Genomic DNA, 17,786 nt, shown 5'->3' on the forward strand with positions numbered 1-17,786 from the left:
GGTCCAGATTCTATTGGGGTAGGGGCATGTTTAGGTGATTTCAAATGTCAACATTGGCTTTCATAGATCATGCACCCCGCCTTTAATTAAATGTAACCTTTTAAATTGTAAACATTATAATGTGTTGTTCTGACTGGTTACACTTTATTTTGATAGTCCACTTTAGACATTCTACTAACTATAAATAACTTTGCAACTACATGTCAACTAACTGTCAATAATTTGCAACTATACGTAAAATAACTGTCATTAGTGTATTAGTAGGGTTGGGGTTAGGGAAGAGGTTTAGGTTAGTGGAATAAGTAGACATGCACCTGCAAAGATACTTATAGACAGTTGAATGTCTGTTGAGATATAATCACAATAAAATGTTAGTAGATATTAGGCAGACAGTCTACTAATTATCTAAAGATTGGTAGTTGCAAAGTTACTTATAATTAAATTGTCTAAAGTGGACTATCGAAATAAAATTTGCTACATAACTTCTCAGCTAACTTCCCAGCATGGGAGAGTAAACGTAGAAAATTATTTTGAAAAACAAGTTCATTTTTACTTTTAACACAATTTAAGTACATCTAACTCAATGTAGTTTGTAAAGCAGTTTAAACTTAAATTTCAGAAGTTGTCTTAACTAAAAAACATGCAAACTGTTTAGTTTTTTTTACATTGTGGGTGTCTACAAAAATAAAGGTTCCAAAATGTGCTATGATATAAAAACTGAAATGTTCTCTGGGGAATCAAAAATGGTTCCTCTAGTCTAGGGGATCACTGTGAAGAACCCCGTGTAGAAAATGTGTAAAAGTATTGTATTAAAGCATGTTCTCCTGAGAGCTAGTTCTAATTCAGAAACTAACCCTAAAATCTGATTGGTTGACAAAACAGTTGCCTAATGCCTAATATTTATCCAAGATTACACCCTAAAACAAAATCACAGTTATTAGTTTCCCAGAAAAACCCATAAACTCATAAGCTTAGAAAAACACATTGCAAAATTTAATTTTACAAATGAAATGTTCACAGACATTTTCAATCATGCATAGAGGAAATCCGCAAGACATTTAGAAAAAATCCAGTCTTAAATGATAAGTGTCTTAATTAGTAGATGAATAAGTGCAGTATTATGGGTATGCCCATGTCACAGAATTAGAAGTGAATTGTCTGATGTTGTCAAAATAGTTGTAAGATAGTTCAGAAGCAGGGCATATCCTTTTAGATGGAGGGCTGACAGAAATGCATCTATCGTTCATCTGTCCCTGTGAGTAAGGTGGAAAAGTAAAGTGTGAATGCGATCTTCTGAAACTGGCACATTCAGTCTGATCGGGGTAGTCCCATGCCTTCCTCTTGCATGACCACCCGTTGTCTGCACTCGCTACATTGGAGTAGCTGCTTGTAAAATAAGTAGGCCTCGTGGGGGCGCTGCATTCCCGTCGCAAAATGGACTCGATGGAAAATGAGCTGGTGAACTTCTTCGCCTCGGTGCCTTTACTGTTGTTCACGGTTGGATTCTTCGCCGAGGTACTTTCTGTGTTTTCATGAATGTCAGGAAGGATGTCACGCATACTACTGAAGTGACGTCGCAGCATCTTTGGAGTAATTTTACTACCATCCACTTTCCAAAAATTGCGTCTTGCGTTTGGACACTCTGGATTTATAGGCACCTGTGAATTAGAAAGGATAACATTAATATCAGCTAATATTAAGAAGAAAAATAAGAAAAAGAAAAAAATGATGCCGTACCTTTACAAAGCAGTCGTTTAATGATAAGCAGACTCTGATATTATTTTCAAGGCCTTTTCGATCTCCATCCACCAACGCCCCAATGGCATTCATTAACTGAAGAATGAAAACTTTTATTAGTTACAAACTAATAAAAAACATTGCAAAACACTTCTCTCTAATTAATAAACGAGTAGGCGTAACGGTAAACTTGTATCTAATGGCTTGTATAATACAATTGTACATAGGCCTATTATAAACTAAATGAAATAGTTGTACTAGTAAAATTTGTTTATCAATTATTAGTTATTTTACTTGATATTGGATTGAACTTTCAGAACTGAAGCTTTTTAGTTTTCTATACAATGATTTTATCACTGGCTATAGATTTTAACTCACCTCGCAAAACGTTAATCTTTTCTCAGGTGCGTTTTGGATGGCATAGGCGATGAGACCAAGGTAGGTCAATTTCTGCTTGGAGTATCTCTTGTATTTTCTTCTGGCAACCATGTCGCTGTGCTCTCTCTGCATCTCTGAGGACATGCTGAAGTGAACTCTGAGTGATGAGTGTCTGTTGTGTCGTGTTTCGGCCTATATATGTACCACATCCTTGATAGTAAATGGGCATTCCTCATTAATGACTCTTTTACATAATTGATGGAGGTGTGAACATGTGGGCGGGCATGCCCTTAGTCCTGTTTACTATAGAGTAAAGTTGCAAAGACATACATTAAGAAAAACAACTTTACTAAGAAATAAATACATAGATTAGACTACTTAGATAGATATAGAACACAAACACTTTGTAAACAATATAAGATTCTACAGAGAGCAAAGGGACATCTTGTTAATTTGTAAAAAATACTATTTATTTTAAATAAATTTCACTTCAATAATTATTATAATAACAGGAATATAATTTGTTAAATGTGTCATGTCCAAAAGTAAATTCATAAATAAATTATAAAATAATCCAATAAGCATGTTAACTTCTTATCTGTTTAACTAAAAAGTGGTATGCTGCTCCTGTAACAGAGGAATGTTTGATTTGGGCTACTTTATGTGAGTATGTTTCTTTAGTAATATTCTTTATTGTCCAAAAAAAGTAAACAAAATTCCCAATAGCCACTAGAACAGTACACTTAAAAAGGTTTATGTATAGATATGTATATTTTGGTAGCCTACCAATAATAACGTTTGATCTACTAACATTGACTCTTTGGTACCAATCTCTGATTTGCTATTATAAACTCATATACAAACTTTGTATACTTTTTGAAAGGGAACCGCACCAGTGACAGTTAAGGTATGGGGACAATTTTAACCATTTTTCGGACAATAGGCTTATTTTATTTATCTAAAGTTTGTGGTCTTTTCGCAAGGAAAAGTAATGTCGTGCATTGGCTTCGTGGCTTAATCGCAGAACATTTATTTGAACAAAGAAGTGGACAAGTTTGATTCAATCTGAATCAAAACTGTGAATTCTCAACATTCCAATGTTAATAGTCATGAGATAGCTATTCACACGCGCAGCTCACATGCAAATGAAATACTTAATAAGTGGTAACGTTTTAAAGGCTCGTAACCATTAAATAGGCTCATTTACAACTACTTGAAATGATCGTTATTAGCAAAGTTTAGATAAAGGTGGGTTAACACCCAGCCTAAGGGTAAAAGTAAAAGTTAAACTTGGAAAAAAAATTCCTTTACATATTTAACAATTTGTTTACTTTACAGACGTCTTTCAAATTACTTACTGTATACGGAATTGATGGTGGTCGTGTCAAGTTCTGGATGTTTGTGATTTTTCATAAGTTTTTACCAGGATTAAGAGAAATATTAGGCTATATAGAGTTTTACTCGGACCCCAAAAGCAAATATTTGTTTTGTTACTATAGCCTTCTTCAATGTGGTCTCAGTATCTGCTAAGAAACTATAAGGACTATTTGCTTTTTGACTCTTTTATGTAATCACACTCTTTAATGTCGTTTATGTTGTTTGTTTGTTTTTCTTTTCTCTTAGTTTTTATTGTGTTGTATGTTTTCTATAGCCTATAGCTTTTTCTGTAACCTATTTACCATGTTCTTAGTAATAAAATAAATAGCGCATTTAAATTCAACTATATGATATTAAAGGAGAAAAACAATTCTAAGTGTTATCAGTCATAAGAGCTAGGTCTTGATAATTATTTTGTATTTTAATTTTCAGTTAATACGTGCAGTGAATCTCAATTCCTGGGACTATTTAAAACATCTGGTAAAACCATTGCATTAAATTACAAAACGCATTATCGTTTAAATACAAAAATATGGGTTAATAGAAGAGAGAGATTTGAAATCCCGCTTTAAATTTTATCGTGATCCTTTAGCTCTATCGTCATGTGGCGGTCGGTGACGCACAGAGAGATTGTGGGAGGACCAAGTCATCGAGAACATGCCCGGGAGTTCGATTCAGATTCCGGAATCGGTTCGTGTGAACTGTTCAGATGAAAGAGTCAGTTTAATAAACTCATGGGAAGGGGATTTCCCAGAACTTGTTTTAGTATTTGGTTGTTTAGCTAGATATTTCTGTTTAGAATGATACCGTTAATTGTTTTTGCGTGTGAAATGATTGTGTGATAGGCTAGTATCAATGCCTATTTTTATAATAGGATCAGCCACTTATTAAAATAGTCTCACTGTGCAACTTACATGTGATGATACATTTTACAATGCACAGATGGATTTTTCTTGTTTTATATTGTTGTTATATAATCTTTATGTGTATGCATGCTTGAGAATTAAAGTTATTCTGATTCTACTGTTTGACAAATGAATTCCATGACTATATTTAATTAAATTATTTTGTCTATTTGTATTAAATATATTGCCTTAGTAATAGTGCATATTGCAGACCTAGTTGTATTTTAGTGTTTACCTATATTTTAGTTTTTACCTAAAACAACCATAAAGGCCATGCCTATTTGGTACACTTCAATATTAATAAACATGTAAAGAAAGTTTTTGTCCAAACATATTTCAAGAAATAAAAAAATATTTTCTGTGGCTGATTTTAAGTTTTCTTGACAGTAAATTGATTAGCTAATGAGTCACTTGAATATTCGTCATCGCGGTTCCGGTAAGCTGTGACGAGTTGATCTGATGATTCAGATATCCGAATCGATTCGTCTGATTCATCGAAGTGAACGCGCAGTGAAGAATGATTCCCTCACGAATCGGACATCACTACGATCGCATGGCGAGGCTGAGACATTGTAGATTATTTGTGGGAACATTTCGGTGAGTACATTGAACTCGCAATCTTTCACTACCGCAATAAATGTGTATTATATTTAAAAAACTGAATAAAATACACTTAATGTAGCATCAGAGAACCGTGTGTGGTGAACATTTGAGCGGATTGTTGGGTTGAGGGTGTTGCCCAAACCGGCTTTCTGTCAGAAATCATCGTTTTCTGGCGCTATTGCTGTAGTTTTTGGTTATTTTAATTGATTTAGAGGAGGTGTAAGGTATATTTTGCATAAATGGCTGTCTTAGGTTCTGAACGTGTTTAAAATAGCGTTTTTGTGAGATATGTCGAGGCAAATGTCCGGAGGGAACGTGTTCAACTAAATATTATAGGATTTAGTAGTATTACAAAGGACATACGTAATTTCCATTGAATTAGCATTAAGTTGTGTAGTATTGTGCGTTCATAGTGTGGTTTTAACGATCTATTGTAGATATTTTGTCGTTTTTTGTCCACGTCTATGGTGTGGTGTCGACAACGCTTCTGTCTAAAGTAGGCAACTTCTAAAGGAAGAAAAAACCTTATTTCAACCATAAAAATTTTAATGTCTCACTCTTGTCCAGTCAATATACTTTGGTTGTCTGGCCACGAGGAGTTACATTGCATTAATCTCATATAGGCTATAGCAGACCACCATCTGGCAAGAGTCCTGTGTAACTCTCACAGTCACAGCCACATCACCCACATCATGGCTTCATATTTTTAGTCAGGATTTGTGCCAGTTATATAAGTCTGTTTTTGTTTTTAGATGGATGTTGAATAAGCTTATTTCTTCTATTTTTATGTGTGCCATTTTATTAGACAGCAGTTCTAGATCTGTGTGTTTGTGTTGGGTAAAGCTGGCATGATTGGTGAAGGAAAATAAACCAGACACCCAACTCAACCAACAGACCATTCACAATTTACAGTAAACAGACTTTTAATGATAACGCATCATCTGAGAGGTCTCATCACTGAACATGCACTTTCACTTCAAATAGGGCATCAGTGCGATTTTAACCTGGTGTTGGCTGTTAAGGGCTTACTTTGTGAAATTGCTGTAAAGTTAGCAGGATATTAATCTCTCTGCTAGGTTAAATGCATGTTGCATTTTTTTCAGTGTTTTAGTTTTAATTATCGTTGCTAGGGACAATTAATGGCACTACTATTCTTTTGCAAATATATATATTTGTATTAAACTTAAACTCATAACATGGCCTGTTGTGTTTACACGTTGCATAAGTGCTACTTTAAATGATATGGCATGTTGAGGGGAGGTGTGCTTTTGGGGCCCCTGACAACAATACAGGCATAAAAATCTGTAAGACTTGCAAAGGTAGACCCAAACCACATCCTGAAAATTGGAGATAGGCTCTTTGCTTTGGGCCGTTAAACACCCACCTAGCAACCATCCCAAAGACCTAGCAACCAACCAGCAATTCCCTGATACCCACCCACAAAACCCCAACACAGTTTTTTTGCGCTTAAATAAAAACAATTTGGAGAAGACTCTTGATTATTTTTGGCCCATTTTTTTCACACCCATTTTTATTTCAAGACCTTGTTGTAGGGATGCACCGAAAGGAAAATTCTTGTTCATAGTTGAATAAAGTGAAAAATTTAGCTGAAGGCCATATACCAAACAACCAAAAATTTTTCCTTATTATGACAATTTTCTCACTATTGCACAAGTTACATTCAGAATTTCTTTTTTTACTTTATTTCACATTATTTTACAATTTTGTTTAACATTTCAGCCTTACACCTGGTCACGTCTCTGATCAGATAGCTATAGATAGACTCGTTAAAACATAAATGAGTCTTGGCTAAACGGATTAATATGATCTTTTATTCCTGGGCAAAATGCAAATAACCTATTCATTACTCTGCCTTAAGAAACTTGCCTTAAGAAACACTTATACAGTTAGTATATCACTGTATGTTGAGCAGCAGACGTGCGCCTGCGTGTACGGTCAAGCACGAGCAAAGGGAGAGAGAGGGAGACGGCGGCAAGATTGACAGGAGATGACAGAGGAAAAAGCACTTAACAAGCGTTTTAACAAAAACCTTATTGTTAATAAAATTTTATTTCTCGTTTAATATAAGCGTTAATCATTGTAGGACTTTACTGGTTCTAGGAAGTTTTTATTACATACTGCAGTTGTTGTAGCAGAGAGCTAAAGTCTCTTGTTCTCTGTGCTTGTGGATTCAGCAGACAAATACCCAGGATCGCCGCCACCGTGTCTTTCTCAAACGCTGCATGGTGTTCAGTATGTCTTGATTTTAAATGATAAATAGGGGTGCACCGATAAATGCCGATATACACTAATAATACGTGGCCAATAACTACTCTGAATCTCAACCGATATTATTCACAGCTATTTCATGTACTACGGCTTTTGATCAGTAAGTCCTTATCGATCTGAAATCACAGTGCGTTTGAGTCGTTTATAACATGCATTTGAAAAGCAACTCTCGTCAAACATAATCATATTCTTTATTATCATGAAAATACCTGAAAAGGTTTGAAGAACAGCAATATAAATATATCCTTAAGCCATTCCTGGAGCTATGTGTCATAGCTGCTGCGTGTGTATGGTTCTTCCTCTGCAGCGCATATTGAGTTTCTGCACGAGAGCGCCCTCTGGCTTTTGGATGTAGCAGCATTTCACTGTAATTCATTGATAAGCACAGCGAGCATCATTGGCCGATATATTGGTGCACCCCTAACGATAAATGAAACGTGTTGTGCTGTATGTTTTTGCGTCTTTCTTAGACACTTTCAAATGCTTTCACCAACATGTTTTCTGCATTTGCGCATCTCTCACTCTTAGCTGGTTGCTATTTGATCGCGTCATCATTATTCTGTAAAATTTATTCAGCATTTTCACTCGTTTGGCCGAACACCAAAAATTTGTTGCATTCTTACTTTGTTGTCAACTTTCTTTGCCAGTCTTGCAAGTGTAAAGGTCTCTTTCATCCGTGTTGGACTTTATCACACATTTTACCCAATGGCTGCTTAAAGAGGCAAAGAAAACTGCAGTTTTTCAGAAGTATCACATTTATAATCAAGCATGTGAGCAAAAGCAGGTAGTATTTTCATCTGCTTTGCACATAATGTTTATCATCCTCTTAAAAGATAACATCTTGCGGAGTGCATGTCTTCTGTGGTAAGAGAAAGACCAGCAAATTCTCAGGACCAAGAATTTTGCAGAGCTTTCCCCAAGAGGGTCCTGAGCCTCAAATAAATACTTCCACATGACCTTCAGTCCTTGTGCCAGAAAGAGCTGTTTCTGCAATCTCAGTGACGTTCAGGATTCCTTGAGATGTTGGCCGACAGCGCTCCTTGCAGTTCAGTTTTAGCTCTATGGGGCTCCCCTTCTGTTTAGTTCCTTGGGAATTTACTTGCCCTGAGCTGTGGCCTATAAAACTTGACCACAAGGTTATGGCTTACCAGGGAAATTTCAGATATAGTACGTCAACTGAATGACAACAACAGGCACTAACTTTTGTAATAAAAACTAAATTGTTCAAGGTGGCACTAGGCAACGGCAAGGGTCACAGCGCTCTTTAAACCTCAGAACCAATCATATCCGAAAAATCTTTGTGTATTCTCTGTAGGTTAGCTTCTTGGATAGTTTGTGGTCCCTGTAGAATGATCACAAATAAACAATCATATCTGTGGCTTTGAAGTCCATGCCAAGGTTGATGAGTATCAGCCAGCACTTGACCCTTGCCAGTTTTGGGTCAGGTCATTATCTGTTTGATAAACAGTTGTTAGCCACACACAGTTTGCCAGGGTGTGTGCCCGCTTACCCAGGGCCGCAGGTGATATAGACTTATTTCTGTTCCCGTAAATGCTGATTGGGTACAAGTTTGTTTTTTGTGATTTCAAGATAATAGTTTGCCTTTAAATAATGCCAATTATACGGTGGAGTTGTTGATGAATGAGAAATTATGTCTGTCTTTTTTTAGGTGTCTAGTATTTTTATGTTGCTCAGTTGATTCAATTCATCAAAGCAAACCTTTTGCTTTTTATTTATATAATGGGTACAGAGATTTTTTCCCTTAAACTATGATTGCTTGTTGTCTGAGGCTATTAAGCCTTTTAATGGTTGAGGATAAGTTATTATTATGTTTGTTGTGGCCAACAGGTCCTATTTTCTTAGTCTTTAGTGTGTTACTCCTAGGTTGGATAGCAGTTGTGTAATGCCAGCCTTTACCTATCAGTTGATCAGTTTGTTTTACTGGGTGAACATTTTGTCTTCCAATGTTTATAGACTAAGATGTTTTAAATGCGTTCCAATGTCATTGTGTATTGAATTTTCCCATTAAGGTGTGAAGTTAATTTTCTAAAAGAAATTACTCTCAAAATGTAATTTAATGTTAAGAATTTTATTAAAATCTCCTTGTAACACCTTGCATTTGTTAGCTTAGATCTGACTGACTAAAAATATCAAATTATTTCATTAGGCCTGCTTTTGTTATCTTTTTCATTGCATGCATTTTGCATGCATTTTAAAGTTTAACTTGTGGGAAGCTTTTTAATGTTGTAGTCACACAAGACTCTTTAGTTACTGTATGCTGAAAATGATTGACGGTTTTTGACTGTTTTTATGTAACTGACTGAAAGCTGGTGTGTCTTTGGTAGGCAGGTGGTTTTTCTGATGCTCATTACTGTAACTCACTGATGCAAGCATTCAAGCAGGTGCACATGAGCTGCAGCTGTGGTATTAAACTGCATGCATGTAACATCAGACAAAAATATCATCACATAGGCTGAATCAGTCTAACAGACCCTTAAACAAACAGACTTTAATTGTAGGGCCTTTTGAAATCCATTTGATTTTTTCTTAAATTCCATTATTTCTATTTTTTTCTGAATTCAGTTTTTTCCGTTATTTTTGGGGATTATGTAAATGAATAAAATACATTTAAGTAATTCAGAATGATTGAACTTATTATACAATTCAACAACAATTCATTAATGGTTTGCATTCAAAAGTACATTAATATTTAATTATGTAATGCTTACAGAATTTCATAGTACAATCTAGTGCTGCCTCACGATTAGTCACGACTAATCGTTTGCAGAATAAAAGTTTTTGTTTACATAATATATGTTGGTGTAATGTGTATAATAATTATGTATTAATACACACACGCGCACACACATACACGCAAGTATTTAATTAAGAAACATTTGCATGTGTATAATATATACATGTTACATATTATATAAATATATTTTTTTCCTAAAATTATACATGCATGTGTGTGTATTTATATAAACATAATTATTATACACAGTACACCCACATATATTATGTAAACAAAAACTTTTATTCTGCAAACGATTAGTCACGACTAATCTTGAGGCAGCACTAGTACAATCCAACATTAAATCTTTTGCCAGACACAGTGTTGTCAAATTTAGTGAATAGGTCAAATAAGCCTCTGTATTTAACTCCGTGGGTGTGAGGAGGGTCTTAAATTTTGATTTCTCCGTTTTTTAAAGACACCGTGGTCTCAGACGATCTCTTTAACATGGTTTTCTCTATTCAGAATGAAAGCTTTTAGTTGTCTGTGTTGCGTTCCACACATTTATATCATTTTATTTGCCGGTTAAGAATAAAACGGCAACAAACTGATATATTCACAAATAAGTTATAATGGCTTTTTTTAAAAAATTTATACACTATTTACCAAATTCCATGATATTCCGCACTATAAAGTAAATTCCGTTTTCCTGTCTCGATTCCGTTATTTTTTTTCGTTCATGTTTTCTGCTGCCTCAAAGCTCAAGTGGTGCTTTGGTTTTTGCTGTACAATTGATGTTCTGAGGAGTTCTTAACAAGTACCTATGTAGTCAGAAAGTTGTTCTTAATGGTTGCTAGGTGGTTATCAACTGGCAAAGTCAAAAGGGACCATCCCAAATTCTTAAACTGCTTGGCTCCCTCCTTCAATGTAAGCTTATTGGAATTGTATGCTTGTTTTTAGGTGTGCCTGCACACATTCTGCATTGTAGTAATGAGTTTAATGTCTACCTGAACAATATAAGTTAAATCTGTATTATATTGTTTAGTTTAAACCTTAATAATGTACCCTATTAATCTTTTATTTTGATTAGTTTTTGTCATTTTTTTCAGCATATATTCTACTCCGTCAACATGTGGATGCAAAGTTATGACGTGCTTAAAATTGTTTTTCAGTTTATTCTGTAGACGTAAAAACATCTGACAGCCTTTATATAACAAACATTTAAAACGGTTAACTCTTAAACATGCAGCTGGCATCAACATCTCAGTTTTTGCCAAGTTAACATAACATTGGTTTTGTTTTACGCAGCAGGGGATTTATTAAGCTGTGTGCTGTAGAGCTCCTACTGATGTCCTCTTCTATTAAAAGTGTTCAGAGTTGCTCTGACAACTTGTTGCCTACGTTAGTTGAGTTGTGCGTGCAAAGAGAACTTGGAAGTCTTTGTGACATGAGGCACATATCAGTGTTTCCTACAGGATTTTCTTCCCAAGAACGTCAGTCGTAACAATCCCCAATAAAACGTAGTTTCTGGTTTTTATTTGATAAAAAGTGCTTTAAAGCCACAGTATGTAGATTTTTTTGTAATAAAATATCCAAAACCACTTGCACGGTTTGATATATTTCATTGAGTTGTTTATTTGCATTATCCCAAAGTCCAATCCAAATAAAATCCTGTTTTGTGTAATGGCTTGTTTCTTGTCTCCCTTGTAATTGGCACCCTTAATATTCACGCTATCCTCAGTTTCCGCTTGTAGAAACTATGGGAACACAAAGTGAACAATTGCAGAAGTGCCGTCATACAGCATCTAATGCAGCTGTTGTGCCTTGCAGCTAATTCTTTACAATCAATGGCATTAAAATAATGTTATTAAAACATTTAATTTATTACCTAGGGTTGTAACGGTACACAAAAATCACGATTTGGTGCGTACCTCGGTTTTGATGCCACGGTTCGGTTCCTTTTTGGTACAGTAAGGGAAAATGCAAACATTAAACTTTTGTTTAAAACTTTTTAACAATTTGTTTACACTTTTTTACACACTTTTTATTAAAATATAATAAACAAAATATATCTAAAATAAAAAAGAATAATAAATAAAATACTGCTGCAAAGTTCTCCACTTAATTAACCAGTTTTTTCCAGCTGTGGCGGCAGGGGGCGCCCATGATGATTAAAAATTTACATTATTTTTTTAAATGTAGAATACAGTTTACAGTAAACTAACATGTATTTTTTATAATATTCATGCTGTCATTTACTTTTCCTTATATTTTTTCTTAAAAAATACGCTTTATTGCTTCGTACGGATCTTTCATTGTAGTTTTAATGTAGTGTGCAAGTTCATGCTCGTGTTTAACGTTACAGAGCTGTTGCAAAGTCACGCACAGTCCTGTTTGATAATCCGCACCGCAGTGATTGACAGAACATCCGACCAGTTATCCGACATCAGCAGCAATTTAGTCCACACTCGGCCCGTTTGACATAAAGACCCCGACCCGATCACATCGCAAATCGCGCAGTTAAATATAAACCTTTAAGGATCTTCAGACAGAGCTTAAACACAAATAAGCACAGGACAATTTAAAAACTGCTATCTATCGGAATCGAGTCGAATTTTGGTCTTGGATGTTAGACCCGCAGTTAACTCTTGCCTATTGAGTCCCGACCTGCATCTACAACGCAAATGACACATTAATATACATCAAATATATGCGTTTCACCCGCGGGTACCCCGACCCTGCTGTCCGAAAACAGATGAAACCATCTCACCGTCTGCCTCAAGTTTTAATTACCAACGTCCTTCTCTTCCCACGGGAATAATGTAAGTTTCCTAAACAGATTCGACTATTAATGTCTTGCATTTTCCATTCAGTATTCAGTATTTAGCTTTTTTTGGACAAATATCTCGTCATTAAATGTGAAACTTTGTGAGTGTCGATCTGAAGAACGGAAGATTGACAGTTGAGCGGTCAGCAGCACGCTGCGCTTATAGTCTATATTCTGAATAACTAATGGCCCGATAAGTTGATAAAATGAGTACAGCGATTCCAAATGAATTTCCAAAAAAACTCGTAATATGTTAAATCGAAAGTTTAATCATGTCTCGCAGCCCTGCGCTGCGTCCGTGTATATGCGCCGGTGAACAGCATACGCGTGATGACCTTGAACCTTAAATTACCATACATTTATTGTCAGACAGATAAAAGTAAAACAACATTAGAAACTGTAAATGTTGTATTTTTATTTGTGTAAACTCACAATAAGGAGAAAACGTTGTACTTATTTAAAATCCTTAAAAACATGACGTGCTTTCTGCTGCTTTGGTTTTACAGCGCGTCACAAAAAAAGAACAAAAACTTAAATACTTTTTTTATTTGTTTGTCAATCTGATAATTATTTAAGTGTAACATATTTCGTGTAGGCTTATTTATTTTATTATTATTTCTCAAAACAGAGACGTAGCCTAATCATCATCTGTTGATTTAAATCTATGTGTGCATGAAACTAAACCCATGGGGAAATTGATATTTAGGCGATTTGTTTATAAATGAGTGAACAACGCGAATCCAGAAAGAAATTTATTTATTTTTAAAGACAGCCAGTCTGGCAGGGCTCTTTAATTTGCGAGATGCCGCCGTGGGCTTTGTCTAGAAGGGATACAGCAAATGCCGAAAAGTTTAGGATTAGATTTGGAGGTAGGATTATTAGGATGAAAACAGCGGCTCTGGCTAAATGAGATACAAATACATCCTACAATCGTGTGAAATTTTGTGTTTAGAGTTGGGTTTGGGTGAAGGATTATGATAAAACAGTGCTCATACGGCAAGATTTCGTTTGCTGTATCCCTTCTATCTACAACCGCAGGCGTGGCGGGGATGTTTTAGGCATGGCGGCCCGCCACGGTAGAATGTATATAGCGGAAACACTGAATTAACTTTTTTTTACATTATTTTATAACAGTAGGTTAATATTTTCTTAACCTTCTCTTAAACTTTTTCTACTAAAACCTTGCACTAAACTAACAAATTCAATTCCTGAATACATTTATGAACTATTAGCCTACATTTTTTGCCACCAAAAAATGTTTCTGTTTTGATTTATTTTGGATTTTTTTAAAGTATTGAATTGGTTCCATCTCTTTATAAAAATAATATATCTGCTCTATGTGTAACTGCATAGCAAGCAACATGATGATATACTTATTATATACTCATTGAGATGAGTGAGTGGCATTTTATCTTTTGCACGTTTCTCCTAATCTTTGCTTGTGTCGTCAAAAACAAACCCCTCCACTGCTGAGTAAGCCCGGGTTACAGCTCTTCTCTGTTCCGACAAGATTAACTGATCGCATTGTGACAATGATATGAATGACGTGAGGTGCAGATGAAAAATCTGATCACGCATTCCTTATTCTCGCGTGTCACAGAAAGCACATCTCATGATTGTGTAGCAACGAAAGACGCACAATAGGGTTGTTGCAGTGACAGAATTTTCCCACCGGTTAGTCAGCGCGTGACAAACCCGGTGATACCGGTTTCACAGAGTGGGAGGGGCTTATAAAGGCACAGACATGCGCGTTTTACTTTCACTTTTGAATTACATGCAACTGTTGTTTAAATCCATCGCTTGCGTACGCTGAGTTAAATCGCGTATGAATTTGCGTGCAAATGCGAGTGCAACAGCTGGTTTAAGTGCTTGAGTCAATCCAGTGTTTTGAGGAGACTGTGGTGGTGATGACGTCACCTGCTAATTAGCATATATGTGATGTCATCATGTCGTGTTTGCGTTTGATCTAGTGTTGGCTCCTGAAATATGTTTTACTTCTACTCTTTAATCTGTATCTGTATTTGATCTGTATTATATATCAAATTATATTTTAAGCCGAATTAAGCTGTTTTAAATAGTGAAATAAAATGTAAATGGGAATCATGAAAATTCTATTTGTGGGGGCCAGTGTTGATTCTGTGGTGGGCCACCACAAATAAATCAATGTATGAGAAACACTGCAATCTGTGAACCCGCCAGTCCCAAGCAGAGCAACCGGCTATTCCTCCATAAAGCGCTCCTTGAATGATGGGTTTATTATTATTCTTAATGAAAACACAACAACAAAACAATCTCGCCTATATTAAACATCATATATGTATATTATAACAAAAACGAGTAAGCATGCGGCTTTTGCCATCATCTGCTCGCCGCAGTCTGACAGGAATAAATGAAATCTGACACCGCAGCCGCTGCTCTATGATGACGCGCGTTCAGCTCCGCTGAATTCAGGCAGCAGACACATTCAGTTGTAAGTGTTTGCTCTCTCTAACGAAACTAATTTAATTACAAGAAAATATCAAAACGATGGTGAAAGACGGTGTCGCGGTGGGCAAAGTGATCTAACCGGTGAGAGGCTGAAGCACCGGTAATCACCGTTTCACCGACTATCGCAACAAGCCTAACGCACAACCTCTCACGCACTTTTGAAAGAACAAAACAGCGCGTTGACACGCTTTTAACACACGCTTTTATCCGCGACACGTAAACGTTTACATGAATAATCAAACGAATATGCAACCAAGTAAATAAATATCTTTCTGCGGGCCGAATCATGTTATATGTTTGACAGAAGACTTGTGCTGAACATGGAGATTTCCGCCACTTAATATGTTCGTGTGGAAACACGAAAATTTACCTTTGTTCCGCACACAAAAGATTGCATTTGGCCATTCGGTGCACAAGTGCACCGTGCCGAAAGCACTGTATCGAAATGGTCCGGTACACTACGAATACACGTACCGTTACACCCCTATTATTACCTCATACATGTGAGCATTTTTTGCAAATTCCTTGACTCTCTTGATGTTGAAAATCTCCCATTGTTCCACTCTCCTTTATAATGTCATTAAGCTTCGCCTTTGTTATTGTTTTTGTATTATTGTCAAATAGTGACAGCTAGTGGTGAAAATCCTACATATAGTGCCTTTAAAAAGCCGATCAGTATGCACTTGTGTGCACATCTGTCTGTGTTTGAGTTATCAGTCTTATCTGCGACAAATCAGGAAATGAGTGGCTTGACTGATTCAGTGTTCATCTTGTGCTTTGACTCTGTTTAATATATTAAATCCATTGTATAAGCTAAATGCTTTTGACAGAGCTTTTGTCTATCTTTTGTCACCCTTCATGCATATGTTTAGCTTTGTAACCAAGATTACAATTCTCATGATAGCTGGTTCAGGCTTGTTAGGTTGATGAGATGAAGAGTTAAGTAATAGCTTATTGTGTAGGGATGAATCGTTCTGTGCTCTGGTTTATTTCCCATTAGTGGTTTAAATTGCCAAGACATCACTGCGCTGCACGCTCGTGTCTGATAGTCGTTAATATTTTAGTATCAATGTTAATGGGGCAAGAAATGGGCTTCGGTTCAGGCTAAAGTTTGGAATCAAAGGCAGAAGTATCCGCTAATGTAGAGGCATTACATAAAGCAGAAATTATTTGGATCAAAACAAATGACCAGCCAAAATGACATATCTTAGTTTGTAGCATGGAGGTTTAAAATCACTATATCATGATTGTAAGTAAAACTGTGGCAAGACCGTATAATATCTTATATAAACTTTATGATGTCTCCACCTGTATCTTTGGTGTTGACTTTAAAAACTTTTACAGATGTTTATGGGCAAACATTTGCATGAGTTACCAATTGTATTGTATATGTGTTTACATATGTGTTTACATGTGCTAATGCAAATTAAGTCTTTTCAGTGTGATACCTGATCACAAAGTTGGGGATTATTCCTATACGTCATCCCTTACTTATGATGATGTCTTGCATCTATTAAGTTAAGAAAATTAAAAAAGCTATTAATCTGCACAGACCGATCTACTGTTTTGTTTTCTGGCAGTGGGTTATTGTTCCTATCCCATGAAGTGGTTATAATAAAAATGCTTTTAATTAATTCAGTGGAGAGCCATGCACGGCTGCCCGAGTCTGCTGTGATGCAAATCTGGGATTTAATCGGGAGACCGGGTGGGAAAAGAGAAAAATCGCACCTTAATTTTTGCGTGTTCTGTCGGTGAGCTGATTGCAAATATTGTTTATTTAAGGTAAAAAATTCAACCAAAATTTAACCATAAATCACATGCTTTAAAGGGCTGTTATGGAGCTCATACACAGTATAGGAATGTTCAAGTAGCTTATTTTGTAGAGCATTACTTTGGCACCGCAAGGTCATGGGTTTGATTCCCACGGTTAGGGTTTGAATACACTAAGTCGCTTCGAATTAGTTTTTTACATTGGTTTGTGTGGTACCGTGAAGAAATCTGCTTTAGATTTAATATTTGTCTAATGGCCAATTAAACAGCACTCTGACCTCCCAAATTCACTTGACTTTCATTTTGGGTCACTAACTGAACACATTATTTAAGAAGATGAGTCAAGCTCATGCATAGCAGTTTACATTAGGTCACACTGCACTTTTCTTTCATACGCATTCATCCACTTTTGCACCCGTAATTTTGAGTATCTGTCTCTTGTTTTCAAACAGGGGTTTGGGTTTTTGCCTCCCCCAGCTTTCTCCCCACATTTTAGTTTTTTCACAAGATGTGCAAGTCCAGCTGCAGTTCTCACACAGGAAACTCTCTGACATCAGATAAACGTTGCGTGTTGTTTGAAAACTCACAGCTGCAGAAACCGGGAATGTCCCTTGAAAAAAGTCAAGCATTACCCAAAATATCCAGTTTGCAGCACATTATGTAATGTGTTGTCTTGCTT

General features: G+C 36.0%; 2 protein-coding genes across 2 annotated transcripts in view; one reads left to right on the forward strand and one right to left on the reverse strand.

The window, feature by feature from the left end:
- Positions 1-986: 986 nt before the first annotated feature.
- LOC129454892 (forkhead box protein Q1) lies at positions 987-2,377 on the reverse strand. The gene is made up of 3 exons (XM_055219477.2): positions 2,116-2,377; positions 1,738-1,833; positions 987-1,658 (listed from the first exon to the last, which is right to left on the reverse strand). Exons 1-3 carry the CDS (start codon positions 2,257-2,259, stop codon positions 1,119-1,121), a joined length of 780 nt encoding a protein of 259 aa, XP_055075452.2. The 5' UTR covers positions 2,260-2,377; the 3' UTR covers positions 987-1,118.
- A 2,460-nt stretch (positions 2,378-4,837) lies between these two features.
- ptp4a3a (protein tyrosine phosphatase 4A3a) overlaps positions 4,838-17,786 on the forward strand; it is a 39,081-nt gene continuing 26,132 nt past the window's right edge. The window contains exon 1 of the mRNA XM_055219480.2: positions 4,838-4,994. The gene's annotated coding sequence lies outside the window, so the exon portion shown is untranslated. The remainder of the gene's footprint in view (positions 4,995-17,786) is intronic.

This window comes from Misgurnus anguillicaudatus, chromosome 20, assembly GCF_027580225.2.
Source record: "Misgurnus anguillicaudatus chromosome 20, ASM2758022v2, whole genome shotgun sequence".
Taxonomy (NCBI): Eukaryota; Metazoa; Chordata; class Actinopteri; order Cypriniformes; family Cobitidae; genus Misgurnus; species Misgurnus anguillicaudatus.